This window comes from Lissotriton helveticus, chromosome 1_2 (genome assembly GCF_964261635.1).
Source record: "Lissotriton helveticus chromosome 1_2, aLisHel1.1, whole genome shotgun sequence".
NCBI classification, from domain to species: domain Eukaryota; kingdom Metazoa; phylum Chordata; class Amphibia; order Caudata; family Salamandridae; genus Lissotriton; species Lissotriton helveticus.
In genome coordinates this window covers 227,587,793-227,604,506 of record NC_136058.1, presented here as the reverse complement: position 1 = coordinate 227,604,506, position 16,714 = coordinate 227,587,793, and the positions used below count along the sequence as shown (strand labels likewise).

Genomic DNA, 16,714 nt, shown 5'->3' with positions numbered 1-16,714 from the left:
AGAGAGGGAGAGGGAAACAGAGAGAGGGAGAGGGAAACAGAGAGAGGGAGAGGGAAACAGAGAGAGGGAGAGGGAAACAGAGAGAGGGAGAGGGAAACAGAGAGGGAGAGGGAAACGGAGAGGGAAACAGAGAGAGGGAGACAGTCCGAGTGAGTGAGATAGTCAGAGAGTGAGACAGTCAGTGAGTGAGAGAGGGAGAGAGTGAGTGAGACAGTCAGAGTGAGTGAGACAGAGGGAGAGAGAGAGACAGAGGGAGAGAGAGGTAGAGAGAGGTAGAGAGAGGGAGGGAGACAGAGAGAGAGAGACAGAGAAAGAACGAGAGAGATGTGTGTATGCCAGGTCTGGTGGCTCAGTGGACGAAGGCGTCCACTGCAGGGGCCTGTGTTCAACCTCATAGTAACAGTTTTTTTGTTGCTCTAGCCCCGCCCCCTCCCCCACTGACCCCGCCCCAACTGGTGCGGCCCTCGGACACAAACCACACTGTAAATTTGGCCCCCGAGAGAAAGTTTGTGAGTACCCATGCTCTAGCGGGAAAACAATCTAACAGTGGAGTCGATGACCATGCACACTATCACCGAAAGGAGGAGTCCCCTTACCTCGTGACTAGGAACAACTTTTTCGAAGAAAAACAACTAGCAAACATCAAGACCAACACTAGATGGCTGGAGTATGCAAAACATGTGAATCTACAGCTTTACATGCCAAGAACAGATGCTTACTGGGTAAGTAACATTATCCTTTAAATATGTGTACAGTTCATGTACAAGCTATTTAAATGTTGACTCTTAGGAAAAAGCTGACATCCTACACTCTTTCATTTCACACTGCCTGTAACCCAGCACAATTGTGAGATAGTTGACTTTACTTCTCTTAATCTCACTGCAAAGTTAAAGGATTTTGTAAATACCAATTTCCTGGATAACATTTGACCACTGTCTTTGAACACACAGCAAATGTAACAGGATTGTAAAGCATCTTTATTGCTTATTTATTCTTTGAGTGAGCAGAACACCTGTTCTTTGCCAGTTTCAGCTCTCTCTTCATAGTGGGACAGTAGGTCCTACAAATAACTTGCCCTGATAAAATCTGACTGGCTTTAGCGAGTGGGCAAGTAGATTTCTCAAGACCTGAATGATAACCACAAGCAAAGCCTGACACACTGCAGTGGTGTGGTATAGGATTCTTTGGTGTCATGAACAGTGTTTTGAAAACCAATAGAGTAGGTCCTTTGTATCTAAACACAGCAATGTTATTTACAGACTACGCAGCTGCAGTAGAGTTCATGCAGTTCACATGGTCTAAAGCAGTGGTTTGTAACCTGTGGTCCACAGAACCCTAGTAGTCTGCACTCCCACTTGGTGGGGGCGGTCGAGGGGGGGCAGCGAGTATATTGAAAATGTAATTATATGTGCAGACTAATAAAGTGTATATAAAGAAACAAAATGTAAAATTGACATTTTAACCTGTTCTGTAAATTAAAATCGGAGGCAAACAAGGAAGTTGGTATCTTTCACTTGATTGTTTGGAGTAGCAAGCACAGTATAGTAAGGACAATGAATGGTCTCAATTGAAGCGCTGGCTGAAGTGATAATCTAGAGTTTAATATATCGCTTCCTCTTTAAGAATTAAAAACAAAATTTAGTAAAGCTCCGAACTTCCCATTAAAAAAATTCAGTTTTTCTATATTTGTTTGTGCATTAAATAAAATACTTCATCATTTGTCTATTTGTTTGATGTAAACTTGTTTCTGTAGTTTTCGAAGCTGAAACTGTAGAAATTGCTTAGAATGTGACGCTCGGCTTCTAAAATGACTCAGTGAGGATTACTGGGTTCCAGAAATGATTCAGTGGTGACCCTCATTTTTTATTACGGATTTGTTGAGAGTCCACAGAAGTAGAAAGATTTAAAATTGCTGGTCTAAATTGATTGGAAGGTAATTATTTTTTGTGGCTGGGACTGCCTCTTTCCACTTCCCTCCAAAAGAAGAGCCCTAATTTACATCAATAAAATATCTCTAGCTTGAACATTTCCTGTGACAACCCATGTAATAATTGCCAAAAACAGAGAAACAAACACTTACTGGGCTACATCGTGTGCCTAGCTAGTTTTTCTTGTCCTCTTTGATATTCAATCTAATATTCTGTTGGTGGATCATTAAAAGATGGCTAAGGGAATTTGTCGTGGATAGTAAAGGTTGTCTTTCTCTGTAGAAGGCAGTTTTCTCCCTTGATGCGAACATGCATGTTATATGCTTGAATGTTTGTTAGCTGTAAACTTCAATAATCAAATCGTGCAGTAGCCATTAATGCAGGATCATATTGGCGGCTCTGTACTGGGAGCACATTGTATGGGTTTCGCATCTACTGACACTGAATCAGATGGTAGTTTGCCCATCCTTTTCTAAAATCATCTCCTTGTTTCACAAGGAATGCAGGTTCCTCCCGCTGAAAAGCAAGAGTTTAATTATGTAGTTAAATAGCAGGCTTTCAAGTGGTTTGGCTGCTACAAGGTAAATTCTGCAGTCACCCAAGTTGCCAGGAAACCGCTCTCGAGAACTGTAGAGGAGCAAATGGCAGTGTTTTGCCAGAGGAGAGTCGGTGCTTAGAAATATTACAAACCGTTTATATTTGTTGAAGTGTCTTGAAGTTAAAGTTCGACAATTTCGACTAAAGGTCCAAACGTCCAACTTTATTTAAAAAAAAAAATAATAATAAGGAATGATGTTTTGAAATCTTAAGTAGGTAGTCCATTTCAGAATTTGGATGATAATGGCCTGTTATCATAATTGTTGATTATTAAATCTGCTGTCTGCTTCCAGAAGTAAGCAAGGAGAATTTCTTCAAGTTACAATGTATGGTTTCCTACTAGGGCGAGACGCTGCCTTATGCTATCTCATTTTGTGAAAAGTATTATCAGATTTAATAACATTAGGAATGTTTCTATCCTTTTTAGGTTTCGCTGGAGGGCGGAGCTCTTAGCTCCGCCTCCAGAGAAATCTCTTGATTTCCAGTAAGGAGAATGGAATACGCCCCCCTGTCCCATTGGCTAGCTCCATAAATGGAGGCTAGCCATTGGAACAGAGATCTGTCCGTCAAGGCCGGACCAGATTCGGGGGCGTTCCCGAGATTTTTTCCCAGGGCGGAGTTACGTTTTCTCCCGTTCCCTCCCCTTTCACTGATGCGCTGTCCATTTCCGCCCCCCCTCGCTGTCCTGTGCACGTTTCCCACCGTCCGTGTCCTCTCCCGCCCCCTCCCGCCGTCCGTGTCCTCTCCCGCCCCCTCCCGCCGTCCGTGTCCACTCCCGCCCCCTCCCGCCGTCCGTGTCCACTCCCGCCCCCTCCCGCCGTCCGTGTCCACTCCCGCCCCGATTGATGTTATCTAGAGCCGGTGCCCACCCGACATTTGCCCGTAAAAATCAGCCCCCGCCTGCCTACCTAAGGAGAAGGGCCGCTGCGCTGCCCGCAGCGACCCGGAAGTGGTTGGCCGGCCGGCCAATCCCAGCGCGGCCGGCCGGAAGTGCCCGCCCCCGCAGCCCGGAGGGAAGAAAGAAGAAGCATGGCGGGGCGAGGCAGGGCGCCATCGCAGGTATGAAAAGCTCACACAGACCTCTGTACCTTGACGCACAGCACACTCACAGCTAAGTACACTCCCAAAAAACTTGTTTTCTCTCCTTGCTGACGCTGTTTAAGGGCTGCAGTAATTGGTCTCTGTGTGGCCATGACACTGAGTAATGTGGGCCGAGTGGCCCGTCCATTTCACCTGCACTAACTTGTTTGCATTTTTCTCCTGTGTTCCGTGGATTTATTTTAATCTAGCGCTTAATGCTGCGCTCAATCTGTTTCTAAGCTCCCAGACGCCTGGCAGTTCGGAGTATTCACAAGAAATATGTACAGATGTCAGCCGTTCACTTCTTTACATGAGTTGACTAGATTAGCACATGTTGCCAATACACAAACTTGAATAGAATAGCGCGATCCGATAACCCCCTTGGGACTGTGATGTTCAATACTCAAACAGCAACAGAAGTACGTATGGCAGTTTACACAAATCCTATACTTTCAGGCATACATCTTGCTCAGCACACGTTGCGTTTAATTGTTTACATGTGCTGAACATTTCAAACTTTATTATTTTCAACAAGGAATGAATGTCCTTTACTCCAGCTTTTTTGCAGGAGTATATTTGTGTGAATCAAGTCCCGGATGGAGAACGACCGGCGGCCTGTGAATAGCCACAGGTGTGACTTGTGTGTCTACGTCACACCGTATTGTGCCTGGCCACGCCCTTGAAATCCACACTGTGTATTGGTAAAATGCAGCATGAACCTATCCTTGGGAGCAGCGGCGTGCGTGGTGTAATGTGGTGGGTGGGGGGTTGGTTACAATACTAGATCATGCACATCAAGGGGCGTTACACCTCTGAAAGTAGAATTGTATAACATATGACATATATAGAATGATGTAACCGTATGCATATTTACAGTCTTTGTCTCAAAGAAATGTAGTAAATTGTCAAGAATCACACATGTATTAGTCAATCGTTGCAGCCGAGATTTCAACCCAGGTTGCAAGGTTCCAAAGTCGCCCTCTAGCCGCTATACCACGCGTACATCCTTTCCCCTTTCATTACATCTGTGGCTAAAACACTTGGCTGTCGCGTTTGTAATTACCATCTCCAAACGGAATTGCTCAGTGCATTCCAAACTACTGATGTGATGTTTGCACTTAAAAGTTCCTCGTGCTTTCTCAAAAACCTTGCTGTGAGGCCCGGGAACACAGTGCACACGCAATCCTCCCCTCCCCTTTAATTCCTCCGGTCCCCTCTACTCCGCTTTAATTCCTTCTCTTCTAGCTCTCGCTTCCATTTCGGTTCATTCTTTTACATCTCTTGAATTTTTCTTCTCTCCTCCTGTTGGTCCTTTCTTCTAGCAATTCATTCCCTTTCATTCCTCCTCCTCCTTCAAAGACTTTGTCGTCTTTTATTTCGTCCTCGCCTTCTTACCACCTCAAATTTCTTCTTGGTCTCCCTCCCTCACCCTTCTCTTTTGTGTTCCTCTTTTCTCTTCAGTTCCACGCACCGTGTAATTTCACCTCCTTTCCTTCTCTCTTTTGGTTTTCTCTGTTTTTCCTGTACCAATCCTCCGGGAAGCTTGCGGCGGCAAATTGCTGCTGACAAGCAGAGGTGAAATTACTGTCAAACATTTTGGGGTTGGATTTTTTTTTGTTTTGTAAGTTTTCGAGTAACTCCCTTCTTTTTGTTTCCATGTAAATGCGGCTGAGTGGGGGTCTTAATTTCCGCTCCCCTTTGATTCTCCGACTGCCCGCAACAAAAAACAAGCATTTACAATGCAACGGTTTCGCCTTTGGAAATGTTAAAGCTATTTGCAATGTAAATGACAATGGCAATTATTTATCTGTTTTCAAAACCAACACATAAATACAAATGTTGTCATTTACAATGCCAATAACTCAAACTTTTCCAAAGGCGAAACCGTTGCATTGTAAATGCTTGTTTAGGTCTTGCGCTTAGCGGTGCACTGCACAGCAGTGCTCATGCAGCGCGAGATCTTTAGTGGGTGAAAAACAGGGTATTCAGGCTGACCTAGGAATCTCACACGCTCGTGCGATTCCTTTTGTGGTACGCGATTGGCCTTAGCGTGCGTCTTTTTATTAAAGACTGCACGCAATTGGCCAGAGGCGGGCGCATTGCTCCATGGCCTATTGGTGTCATTACGCGCTTGGTGCGCGTGCTAGACACCAATAGGCCATGGCTCGAAGTGGCACGCGCGCACCACTTGCAGGCTTCTTTCATAGGGAGGCCCGCAGTGCTGGCTGACTGGTTTCTCCTATGGCGGTAAGTACACGTGGTAACGCAGCTCCCGTCCTCTTGCACCACACTGTTCATTTTCCAAAATTTTTTGCCGCTCTTGCATTGGAAAGCAGACCCTGTTGATAAGTACCTGATGTATAACAAACACTTCCATGATCTTCCAATGTATTTGGGTGAAAGATTTATAGTGCGTGTCTTGGGAGAATAAATCTCATCTCCGACCTGAATGTGACTAAATGATGAAAAAGCACACTTAAAAACAAGAGTTAAGCTCCTGCATTGTATGTTGTATGCTCCATTGCATGAGTTTTGTAAGTATTAAATATTGTAACTTCTGGGCATCTCAAACTATGTTTACAGTAAGTATGAAGATGTTGTTCTCCCTGGGTTGCAGATTTTGCAGGACCACTTTCTGGGTCTATAATGCACTAGTATACATACGATGCCGACTGTCCGATTAAAAGAAGTCTTTGAATTAAAGCAGGGATAATCTGAAATTTTACTAAGGCCTTCCTTGAGGCTCAGATGAGTGACGTGTGTGCTAAATGGATTATTATTGTGCATGTTTTGGGAGAATAAATCTCACCTCGTAGCTGAATGTTAAATGCTATATTGTTAAGGATTATCTATCCATTCGTGGGCAGTAATTTATCTGTAGTAGGGTGTGTGAGTTCAAACGAGGGTCGTTCACTGACTCAAATGACGGTCAGTCAGTTGCGTGTTTGTAGTATGTTGCTGGCTTTGAACAGAAGGGTATTGTAAGACAATGGAGAATCCTGGTCTGTCAAAGAAACTGAGTGCATTCTGGGCACTACAGGAAAGGTACTCTATATAACACTTCTAAGCGGTGTGGGGCCCCGGCCTCCTCCGGTTTCCGGGAAGCTCTCCACAGCAGGGCGCCTCCTCCTCCCACCCACTAATGGTGTTGGAGCTGGTGGTGCCGGCCAGCGCGGGCCCCCTGCTGCAGCGCGCCCTGCTGCAGGTCCAGCACCTCGGCCCCCTGCTGCAGCGCACCCTGCTGCAGGACCAGCGCCTCTTCCGCGTGCGGGTCCAGCTGCTTCGGCAGGCCTCCGGAGCAGGGCGGGGGATGCTGCTGGGCGGTGCTGGAGCATGGCGACCGGCAGGACTGTGAGAGCCCAGGTGAGTGGTCCCTGCTCCTGCGGAGCAGTCACCTGACCCCCGGCAGCCGCAGCTCAGTTGGGCCCTGGGCCTCAGTAATCCAGCACACAGGTTCCCGGGCCCCTACTGCCCTTCACTGGCTCCTAACGGAGTCGTGACTGCCGCCAGCTGCTGTGTCTACCCCCTTACACATCTCCGGGATTTATGCGAATCACACGTGTTCTCTCTCTGCTTTAGTTCCTTTATTGCTGGCCTTTATTTCCCCCACCCATATCTTCTTCCACCAGTTCCTTATTATATGCTACCACATCCTTGAACATCTTAATTTTCTTATATCTCACATTGCTCTATCCCATACCGCTATATTTTCTTCACCATGTATTTTTCAGCGCTATGCAAATATGACTCCACTGCAGATAAAAATAAACAAGTAAAAAACATTGTCCTTTTCAATGCCAACACCTGTAGCATTAACAAATGCGAGACCTATTGCATTGTAAATGCTTGTTTCTTTTCCAATGCCCCAGGCCCCCAACACAGCATAGATATTCTATGAATTAAACATGTCACTATAAATCCCTTATCTTATCTCATCACACATTGGATAGTTGCATACATTATTGAGAACCACTCCTTGCAGGGTCTTCCTTTGCACCCTGGAAGATACATTCCTACACTTGGGCTATAACCGGATTAGCAGCCTTTTCAGGCATGTCGTTATGCATATAAACACCTAAAGGGCGAGAGTGGATTTTATTTCTGGTCAAATTCTAAATGTCCTTCTGGGACATTCTGAAATAAACCATATAAGAATAGCAGAGCCAAGAATGGCAATTCACCATTCGGATTGTCATAGTCTATCTTATATTTTGGATAGAGGATCCTTCACCCACTGCAGGTGACATGCATTGTCATTGGGTGTGGTCCAACATCTAGGTGTGCAATCTACACACCAACGATGGGCTCACTCTTACATTAAGGGAGCTAGACTGTTGCAAAAGATTATAGTGGGGCTTCCTAGATACAATATAAAGTTATATATTGGTCTCCTGGCCCAATGATAAGTTTAAAACCAGTAAATCGGAGAGATGCAGGAGAACCAGACCTAGTCACACTGACTGATAGACCTCCATGGGTTACCGTCTTTCATCAGGGCAAGTGAACTGTGTATCCCTACTGCTGTTCCCCTTTACTATCGATATATATTTGCAGGCAAATTATAGACGATAGGCAATAAAGCACATGTTAAAGTTTCAGAAACAAACAAACACATCCCAATATGGTTCATTGATATGTAACATAGCTTTTCATGCTGGTTTCAAACGTGGATATGGTGAGTGTGGCAAATAAATTGTGCTGATTAGATTCCTTAGCCTGCCATTAAAACACACATCTAAACACCTATCGCCCTGTTCAGCAAAGTAGCCCTTTCTGTTAGAAGTAACAAGATTCACAAGCATGCAATTTTATTTTAAAAAATCATTGTTTTTATTTTCCTACGTGACTGGATTTGTTTCTATTCCTTAGTGTGAATTGTAAGCAACAAGCATACTAACAGCCCCATCGAAAAGTAAAAGAGGGTGTTTTTTTATTAAAAGTACCAGTTTGTACTTCTCCTCGACAAAGCTGTGATATTCAATCAAAAAGTTAAGAAAAAAAACGTTATTATTGCAAACTTTTAAATATAGAATAAACATGTTTGTTACGTATTTCAATGCTGAGCATGGTAAATATTCAAACGGAAACTGAATCTACTTAAAGGAGAACGACTCTCACATATTATAAACAAGTGTATAAATAATAAAACATTTCTGTTCAAGCTATACACTGGCTGGATGTAGAATGTTTTCCTTAAACCCCAGGGTATTGTCTGAATGTGTGCGTTATCTTAGTGCATCCAAACAAAACAACATGGACCCGTTACAACAGGAACACATACGCCTAAAGTTAGTCAGTTTTTGGCTTTGCTAATGCTTATTGCTACTTGCAAACATTTAATTATTGCTCTTGTTTTCAGGTGTTTACTGCAGTGCAGATTATTTTCGACAAGGAAGGTTAACTCCACACTGGAACATTACCTAGGAATTGTGCTGAAATCTCCAAAAGCTGCAACTAGAACTCTTCAATTAATTTCCTGAACTGTCAAATTATTATTTTTTTTAAAACTTTTAATACGTATCAGTGTGACTTATTAGAGACAGCAGTGTATGTTAGCTGATTGTCAGGTTTGTTCAACACATGTTGCTATGAAATTACTTTGTCCTAATCAACTGTGCATAGTTTTACAGAATTTGGCAGCAAACTTTTAATTTGATGGAACTCTGTGAGTGCATCGAAATATCCATACATACCCTGTAGTACGAGGCTTGTCTGTGGTTCAGAAAGGGGAATCAAAGGCTGTAGAGTTTGTCATATGAAATAGCTGGTCTCTTTCTTCATCAGGCAAGCCTGCTTCGGAGTCCAGAACTAAATATTCATGTAATCACAAGGTATACATAGGAAAGACTGCATTCTTAACTTTGTGGTCTACTGCAGTTGTCCTGTCTGTGCATTAAACACAAAAAAAGTATGATCCGCAGAGTAATCAGGTCAGCTGTTGGTGTTCTGTCCTTAAAATGTCATATCCTCTAGTGATGTCTTCCTGTATATCAGCAGGGTCATGGTGGGTGTACCTCTTAAATTGAAGCATCTGTATCTTATATGTAGTGGGTATGGAGAGTCCGATGGATATAGGCGGCATTGTTTACAATATATTTTTCTTTAGTTGAAGCCAGCAGCCCAGTCAAAACAAGGTCCTACTTAAAGTAAGCATAATCTGTACATGGATCTGTTCACGGTGCCTCTCCTTGTTTATCATGGCCCCTCCCCTGCTCATTTTAGCCCCAGCCCTGTCCATGTCATTAGCCTTCATTTTGCGGGGAGGGGAGTGGCATAGAGCACTTGTAGGTTTGGTAAAATGCAAGCACTTGTATTTAAATACAATATTTGACGTCTAACTTTCTCTTGTTTTGCTCTGCTCAGATAACATATACGAATGGTGACACTGCTTGTATTTAACTTATTTTGTTGAGATGCACAAACTCCATGTCAGGGTCCTAGATTGACTTGGGTGACAAAGCAGATATTAAAACATTGCTTTTTTGTGTTCAAGAGGTATTGCTTTGAAATACTTAACTTTTTATGCTGTATCTTATCGTCTTCTCTTCATGTTTTTTTTTTATCGGCTGTCCTCCCTTGTAACCGATGCAGATGGTGTACTTGTACCCTCTACTGTGTATAATCTCTGTTTTTAAAATGTTGGGTATTTTGGGGACCAACTTCACCCATATTTTAAGTAAAAGTTTTTGCACAAAAAAAATGCATCGCTTCCGCTTAACACAACTTTCTTCAGTAGGATTGTGTACTGTACTACTGTTATAATGAGGTCTACTTGGTTAAAAGCACTGGAAAAAAATAACCTCAATGTCCAGACTACTGTTAGATGATCCATGTTCTGACATTGCAGTTAGAGCTATCATTACTCAATTTTGGGATTTTTTTGCCACCGTGTTACTTTCAGATTTACATCAGAGCACCTTTCCTCAAAGATGTTTACAGAGCTTCGTAAGTTCAGGAAAAAAAACACCTTTTCTGAATCTGTAAAGCTTGTTAATTCAACTGCCCAGTAGATTAAATGTTCTCTTTTGGCTCTGTTATTTTTTTTAATCTGTGGGTTTCTTATAATAATGTTTCTAAGAAAATGTATTTACCATGAAACTAGCAAATTGGTATCGCAATGCTGTGTACAAAGGGTGAGGTAAAAATGGATGAATATAGAGTAGGCTGATGAAGGTAAGGTTATTGGCAGTGTAAGGTGGTTTCCCAACTGGGACCGTTCATCTAGTGGATCACATACGGGCGACGTGTCCCTGACAAAAGACGGTCTCGATTTTCCTCTAGACAAGCTGTGGCAAAGGTGGTTTTTGGATCGAGGGCTGGTTATATCATGAGGACGCATGATACTATATATTATTACTACATTTTTTATCTCTCTAGGCTCCTGCACTAAGTTCTTAGAAAACAACCAGGTTGTGAATTGAGATGTGTTCTTTGAGGGTGGGTTCAAAAAGTGTGGGATGGCCATACTAAAAGGTCACTCTCCTACACATTCCTGCACTGTTCCTGTAAGGTCTGCATGACAGTCAGCTTGTTATGTTATTTCCACTTGATATAGCGCACAAATCCTACCCGATGGTAAATCTTGGCTCTATGCCAGCACAGGAACACCTCATCAGCCTAAAACAGCCTGGTCTTCAGAAGTTTTTTTTTTTGGCCAGGTCTATGCAGCAATGTAGATTCTATGGAAGTTGATTCCATGTAGATGGGGTGGTAAAGGAAAAAGTCGCCCACTGAATCTGGAAGTATGAATGCGGTGAACGGTCAGGAGTGCCTTTGATGCGTTCTTGCAGGACAGTAATACCACAGTTTGTCCTTTAGGTATGTGACGGCTCCGCCCATCAGAACCTTGTGGATGAAGCAGCAGAATTTGAACACAGTGTGCTTACCGAGCGGAAGTCAGTATAAGGCTTTCAGTATGGGTGCAGATGGGGAGCCTGCTGGGAGATTACAGATCAGGAGTGCAGCTGTGTTTTGGAGTTTGGCCAATAAGGTATCATTCGCTGCCATGAGCAAAGCTTTGCCATAGTGAAGGTGGCTTATGTATAGGAAAAGTCAAAGGACTATCCCTGGAAAAGGTAGTTAATGGGAAGCTATCTCATTCACTCACACTATATACTACGAATGTTATTTAAGTCACTGGTCACAAACTAGTTTATACCGTTCAGTCTTTTTATTAAAAAACATATAGATTAAAAATTCAGTGTGGAATCAATTCAATAATACTGAAAACCTATAAAATAGAAACATTTCATATTATACAAAAGGTTAAAAAAAATGTTTGTTACACTGTAATTAAAATGACTACATTTTATCAAATAAGAAGAGAGAACACAGTTTCTAAATTATCAACATAATCCTGTCATTCACAAAAAACATTATTAAGGAAGACAAAAATGACAAATTCTTTCTAAAATGAAATTAAACCCCTACTCTAGTACAAACACCTCTTGTTACGAATTGTAAGATTCATTAGCCTATGCATTAATTCATACAGGTTTCCCGTATTGCAAATGCGCAAGATATCGAGAATCTCCTAGGCTTGAATTCTATAAGAAAAAGCGTTGACGCGTTTCGGTGTATCGGCCCTTGGATATGGTCACACCTTCATCAGGACTGTTCACAATCATTTGGGGTTATAACAGTTATCCTTCCTTTAAAACAGGATTCAGAGTCTCCTGTATTGGAATTTAGACATTTAGGCGATACTAGAGATGCAAGATTAGCGGTCACCCTAAGTGGACAAACATCCAGAGCTGAACCTGATATAACTTTAGCCACAAGCCCCAAATTTGATCTAATGTAGAAGGTTCAAGCCTATCTAGGATAGGGGAGGAATCAGATGGCAGTGCCATCGGAGCAGTAAGGTTAGTGTGACTGACTGACAGGGAATTTCTGGTAGATGAAAAAGTCAACCAAAGAATTGCATAGTTGCTGTGAGGCAATAATCACCATAGAACAGGCGCGTGGCTTGGTGTCAAGCACCTAGTGAGATTACACAGGAGCCGAAGATGGTCCCAAAGCCCCTCCATCAGTGCCAACACCAACAGCTATTTCTCTTGGTGGGAGCAACAATGGGGGGGAAAGGGGATGTGGATTAAAGAGAGACAGCCTTGTAACAGAGGTATCAGAAGTCCTCTGCTGCGTATCCGTCTATTTTGCTTGGGGCTGGTATCTCTGCATCCCAAGGCTAAAGACAATTGCTTCTCTCTTGGAGAAATAATGTAATTTTTGTGTAATATCACTGTACTATTGAATGTTCAATTCTGTGCAGTCATAAAATACAGTGGACACAATGCAAATAGTTCTTTTGACAGCACGACAAGAGATGCTTTGAATGTCTTTTTAAGTCTTTTCCTTCTTTTAAGTTAATACTAATCCTTCTTACTAAGAAGCTAGGAACTGGTGAGAATATTGCAGGGTTGAGACAATATCTGTATCTTCACATTGAATGCTCCGTTGCTGAAAAATGTACAGAGGCAATGGTAGAATACTTAGATGTATTTCTCAAAAGGATAATTCTTCAATATTTAAGTTTAGACTTAACCTTTACTTAAACTAACTTATTCTTAGCGCTAAGAATTTTACTGCCTTAGTTCAAATTCGTTTTCGTTTAACCTTTGTTGCGCATGGGTTTTGCAAATTCCTCTTAAGGAAAGCAAAACTAATACTGAATCCAAAATAGATCGCAGAAACAGAAAAACTCCTCGAAATTCTCCTCAGGAATCCTGCGTTGAGGTGAGACGCTACGTCCTCACGGCTACAGTTGCAGTGCGCCGTTCCTAGTTGAAACATGCGTGTTACTCTCCTTGCTTCCCGCGTGTCGATAAATACTAGACCGCTGGCCCTGCACTTGAAAAGGAACCCCGTTCCTGGATTCTTTTCAAATGATTCTTGCAGCATTCTCAGGAAGTGTTTTAAAGCCTTCCTGGAGGTTAAAAAAAATCTTCTCCAACGCGGGTATTTCACTGCCCTTTTTAGACGATTACCCTTATTCATTCTTGCCTTACCTAAGCTAGCACTCGCCGCAATGATCTTGACACTCAGTGAAGTCATTGATCACTTTGTAGAGCTCTTTAGATGAATTGCCAGCAGAATCAATTTTGCTAGTGATGTAGTTTCTCCTGTTTTTATTAATGTGTGAGTGATGACATGCTAGTGAAATTGTATATGCTTCTATGTCTTCCTGTGATGTAGAACATCACCATAGTCTTTTCAGCCTTTTACAGGCAGCTTTCATTGAAGTAAGGTCTGTGTAGAACCATGGGGCCCGAGGCCTGGAAAAAAATTGATTGGGTTTGTTTAAGAGGTACCATTCTGTCAAATCTACAATGAAAGTGTGGTGGTGGTGGTGGTTGGCAAGTGCAGTGTTGACATGTGAACACTGGATGGCATCTATGTGGTGAATGATTTTTTTTCGAGAATAGTTCTGTTGAGATTGAGTTCCAGACTCAATAGGTGTTTTTCACTCTATTAGCCGACTGGGTCATCACGTCAACCTTTTCAATCCGCCACTTGATTAAGTGGTGGTCTGTCCAATTCAAGGGTAAAGGACATTCACTCTTCAGGAGTGTGGAATTTATGAAAATTAAGTCCAAGGTATGACGTGCCCCATGTCTGCGGCCAACTACAATATGGCATGGCCAAGCATCTCCATGTCCGAGAGTAGTGTGGCAACCTCTCGCTTCTAAACCTCTTTTCCATGAAAGTTTCCTATATGAAGATGTTTTTGAACGACATTGTGAAAGGGGCAAAGCTTTCAGCTAGGAGTAGACTAGACTAAAGTATTTTTTAGTGCTTGGCGGGCATTAAGTACACCTTTCAAATTGACTTTAGCCAGCAGCTCACATTTAAAGATGCACATTTCCACCCAGTCCATTAGCAATGATTTAATAAGTTGAACCTTAACAGTGTCTCTCAACACAATGGCTACTTCACCTCCTGGTCTGGATCTTCTATCCAGCCTAACTAGCTTATACTTATCCGGTAGAGTGAAGGAATACACAGAAGAGCAGAGGCATTAAGCCATGCTACTGTGAGAAAACGGAAATCCGGGGCCAGCTATGATAAAAGATCCCAGATTTTGGTTGCATGTTTAGGAAGTGACTTAGCGTTACAATAAATGCCTCTGAGAGGCAGGATGGTGCTGGGTGTGACTTTTACCGTGTTGCCTGAGGGCAAGGCACGTCGGGCTGATGGAGGGGTCCCCGACGTGGGACTGGCACCCACCCCTTTAGTCGCTAATCCATGCGAGAGCGAGCTTGTAGGGCATGGGCTATCATCAAAGGGGACAGGCTTGAAAATCTATAAGCTATGCATGCAACTGGAACGTCCAAGCTCTGGTAGGGGAAGTGGCCGCTGGAGGACCCACACCGGCCTAGTGGAGCATAGTGGTTGCCGATAATAAAAAGGGTTGCTGCAGTGTAGCTAACTCTGTTCGCAGAGGTAATATTTATAGCCTGGGAGGCAGGGGTCCTGTGACATTCGTGTGCAGACGGCTGATACGTCAGCAGCTTGCCGCTGCTGCTGTAGGCACTGTAGTTTGCCTTATATAGGCGTAGAGAAAGGTAGTGCTACACCACTAACCTCCAAGAGGGCGGAGCGAAGAGATAAGCAGCGTGGGTACTGTCTCATGGGTGTTGAATTTCAATATGACTTAGATGTCCAGGCCTGGATCGTGCTAGACAATCTGGCTGATGTTCTTTGTTCAGGTGTTTTTTCAGGTGTCAGTCCTTGATTACAACTCCTTAGAGGAGAAAGTTACACATAAAGTTAGACGTGCCGAATATTTTGCAGAGCACCAGGAAAAAAAGTGATTCTTTGAAATACTGAATCTTAGGCAAAATTGTGTTGAAACTAACTTGTGTATTATTTAAGGTAGAAAAACCAAAAGAAATGATGGACGGAGCGTTGACAATACAAGCACTCACCCCCAGTCAACTGATCTGGGTTTAATCCATCACCGTTCTTTAGCCCACTCTGCCACCCCAGTTCAAACATGGCCTATGCAAATCAGTCTGACCCTGTGCCTCATGGGAACAGCCCAGCCCGAACTGCCAAGCCATGCCTTTCCTGGACCGGAAACAAGCTTCCGAGGACCGGTTTCTGGCATTTCAGCCGCCTTCAGCCGGCTTGCTTGAATCCAGTGTCAAAGTGAGCAAGGGACTCACGTCTGAGCATACCCTGCCAACTTATGGCAAACAAAGAAAAACCAAAGGAAATGATGGACGGAGCATTGACAATACAAGCACTCACCCCCAGTCAACTGATCTGGGTTTAATCCATCACCGTTCTTGGGCGTGGCTTGCGCGCCGCTGTGTAATGGCGAGTTGCGCTTGAGCTCCAGGGTGATTGAGGGCCGTTGGAGGTTTTCACCCGCTTTCAAGGGCCCCTCTTCAGCGCAAAAGCTCTCCCGGTCGTCGGAATATGCCGGGAGCCGTTTGTGCGCATTTCCGTCGGATTCCGGCTGCGGCTGTGTGAGGTCTGACAGGCTGCACTGACGCTCGTTATCTTGACGGGCGGCCGCCATTTTACCTGCTTGTGACGGAGTTCGGCATTTCTCCTCAGAAAAGACGACATGGCTACATTCTTGCCAGTTCAGCGAGATATCAGGTGCTATTGACTACATTTGGCTACTTTTTTGGTTTTTTATTCTCCACTTTTTTTCCTCGCGCTGCTTGGCTGGTTATTTTGTGGCTATTTATGCTTACAGGGGTTTTGGATTGCCTTAGTGCAGCAGTTTGATGTCGGAGCTGCATTTCACCTACTTTATGTGTCTCTGCTTTGCCCTGCTGGTTTCTGGAAGGTGCTTTTACTAATTCCTGCGACTGCATGCCATATAAGTCCGCCTTTTAGCCTCTTTTGATTTGTTTGCTTTCAGTGCGCTCTCTTCTTTTCCTTCTGGTGGGGAATACACTCCCTTTGACCTTTTTGCCTGCCTCTATTATACCTCCAGTGGCTTTATATTTTTCTCTGTGGCTGTTGTTCCATGGCTGCAAATATGGGCCGTTCATCGACTACCAAAGATCCAAAAGATTCCGGTGCCTCTCTTAAGACTCAAATCATTGTCTCCTCCGCCTGAGTCTTCTCAAACAGACACCAATACCACTCTT

At 43.5% G+C, this 16,714-nt stretch overlaps 1 protein-coding gene across 1 annotated transcript in view; it reads left to right on the top strand.

Annotated features, from left to right (window-relative positions):
* Window positions 1-10,305, top strand: part of CMPK1 (cytidine/uridine monophosphate kinase 1) — a 99,779-nt gene extending 89,474 nt beyond the window's left edge. The window contains exon 6 of the mRNA XM_078671508.1: window positions 8,965-10,305. Within this exon, the coding sequence (XP_078527634.1) occupies window positions 8,965-9,006 (42 nt within the window). The 3' untranslated portion in view covers window positions 9,007-10,305. The remainder of the gene's footprint in view (window positions 1-8,964) is intronic.
* The last annotated feature ends 6,409 nt before the right edge of the window (window positions 10,306-16,714 follow it).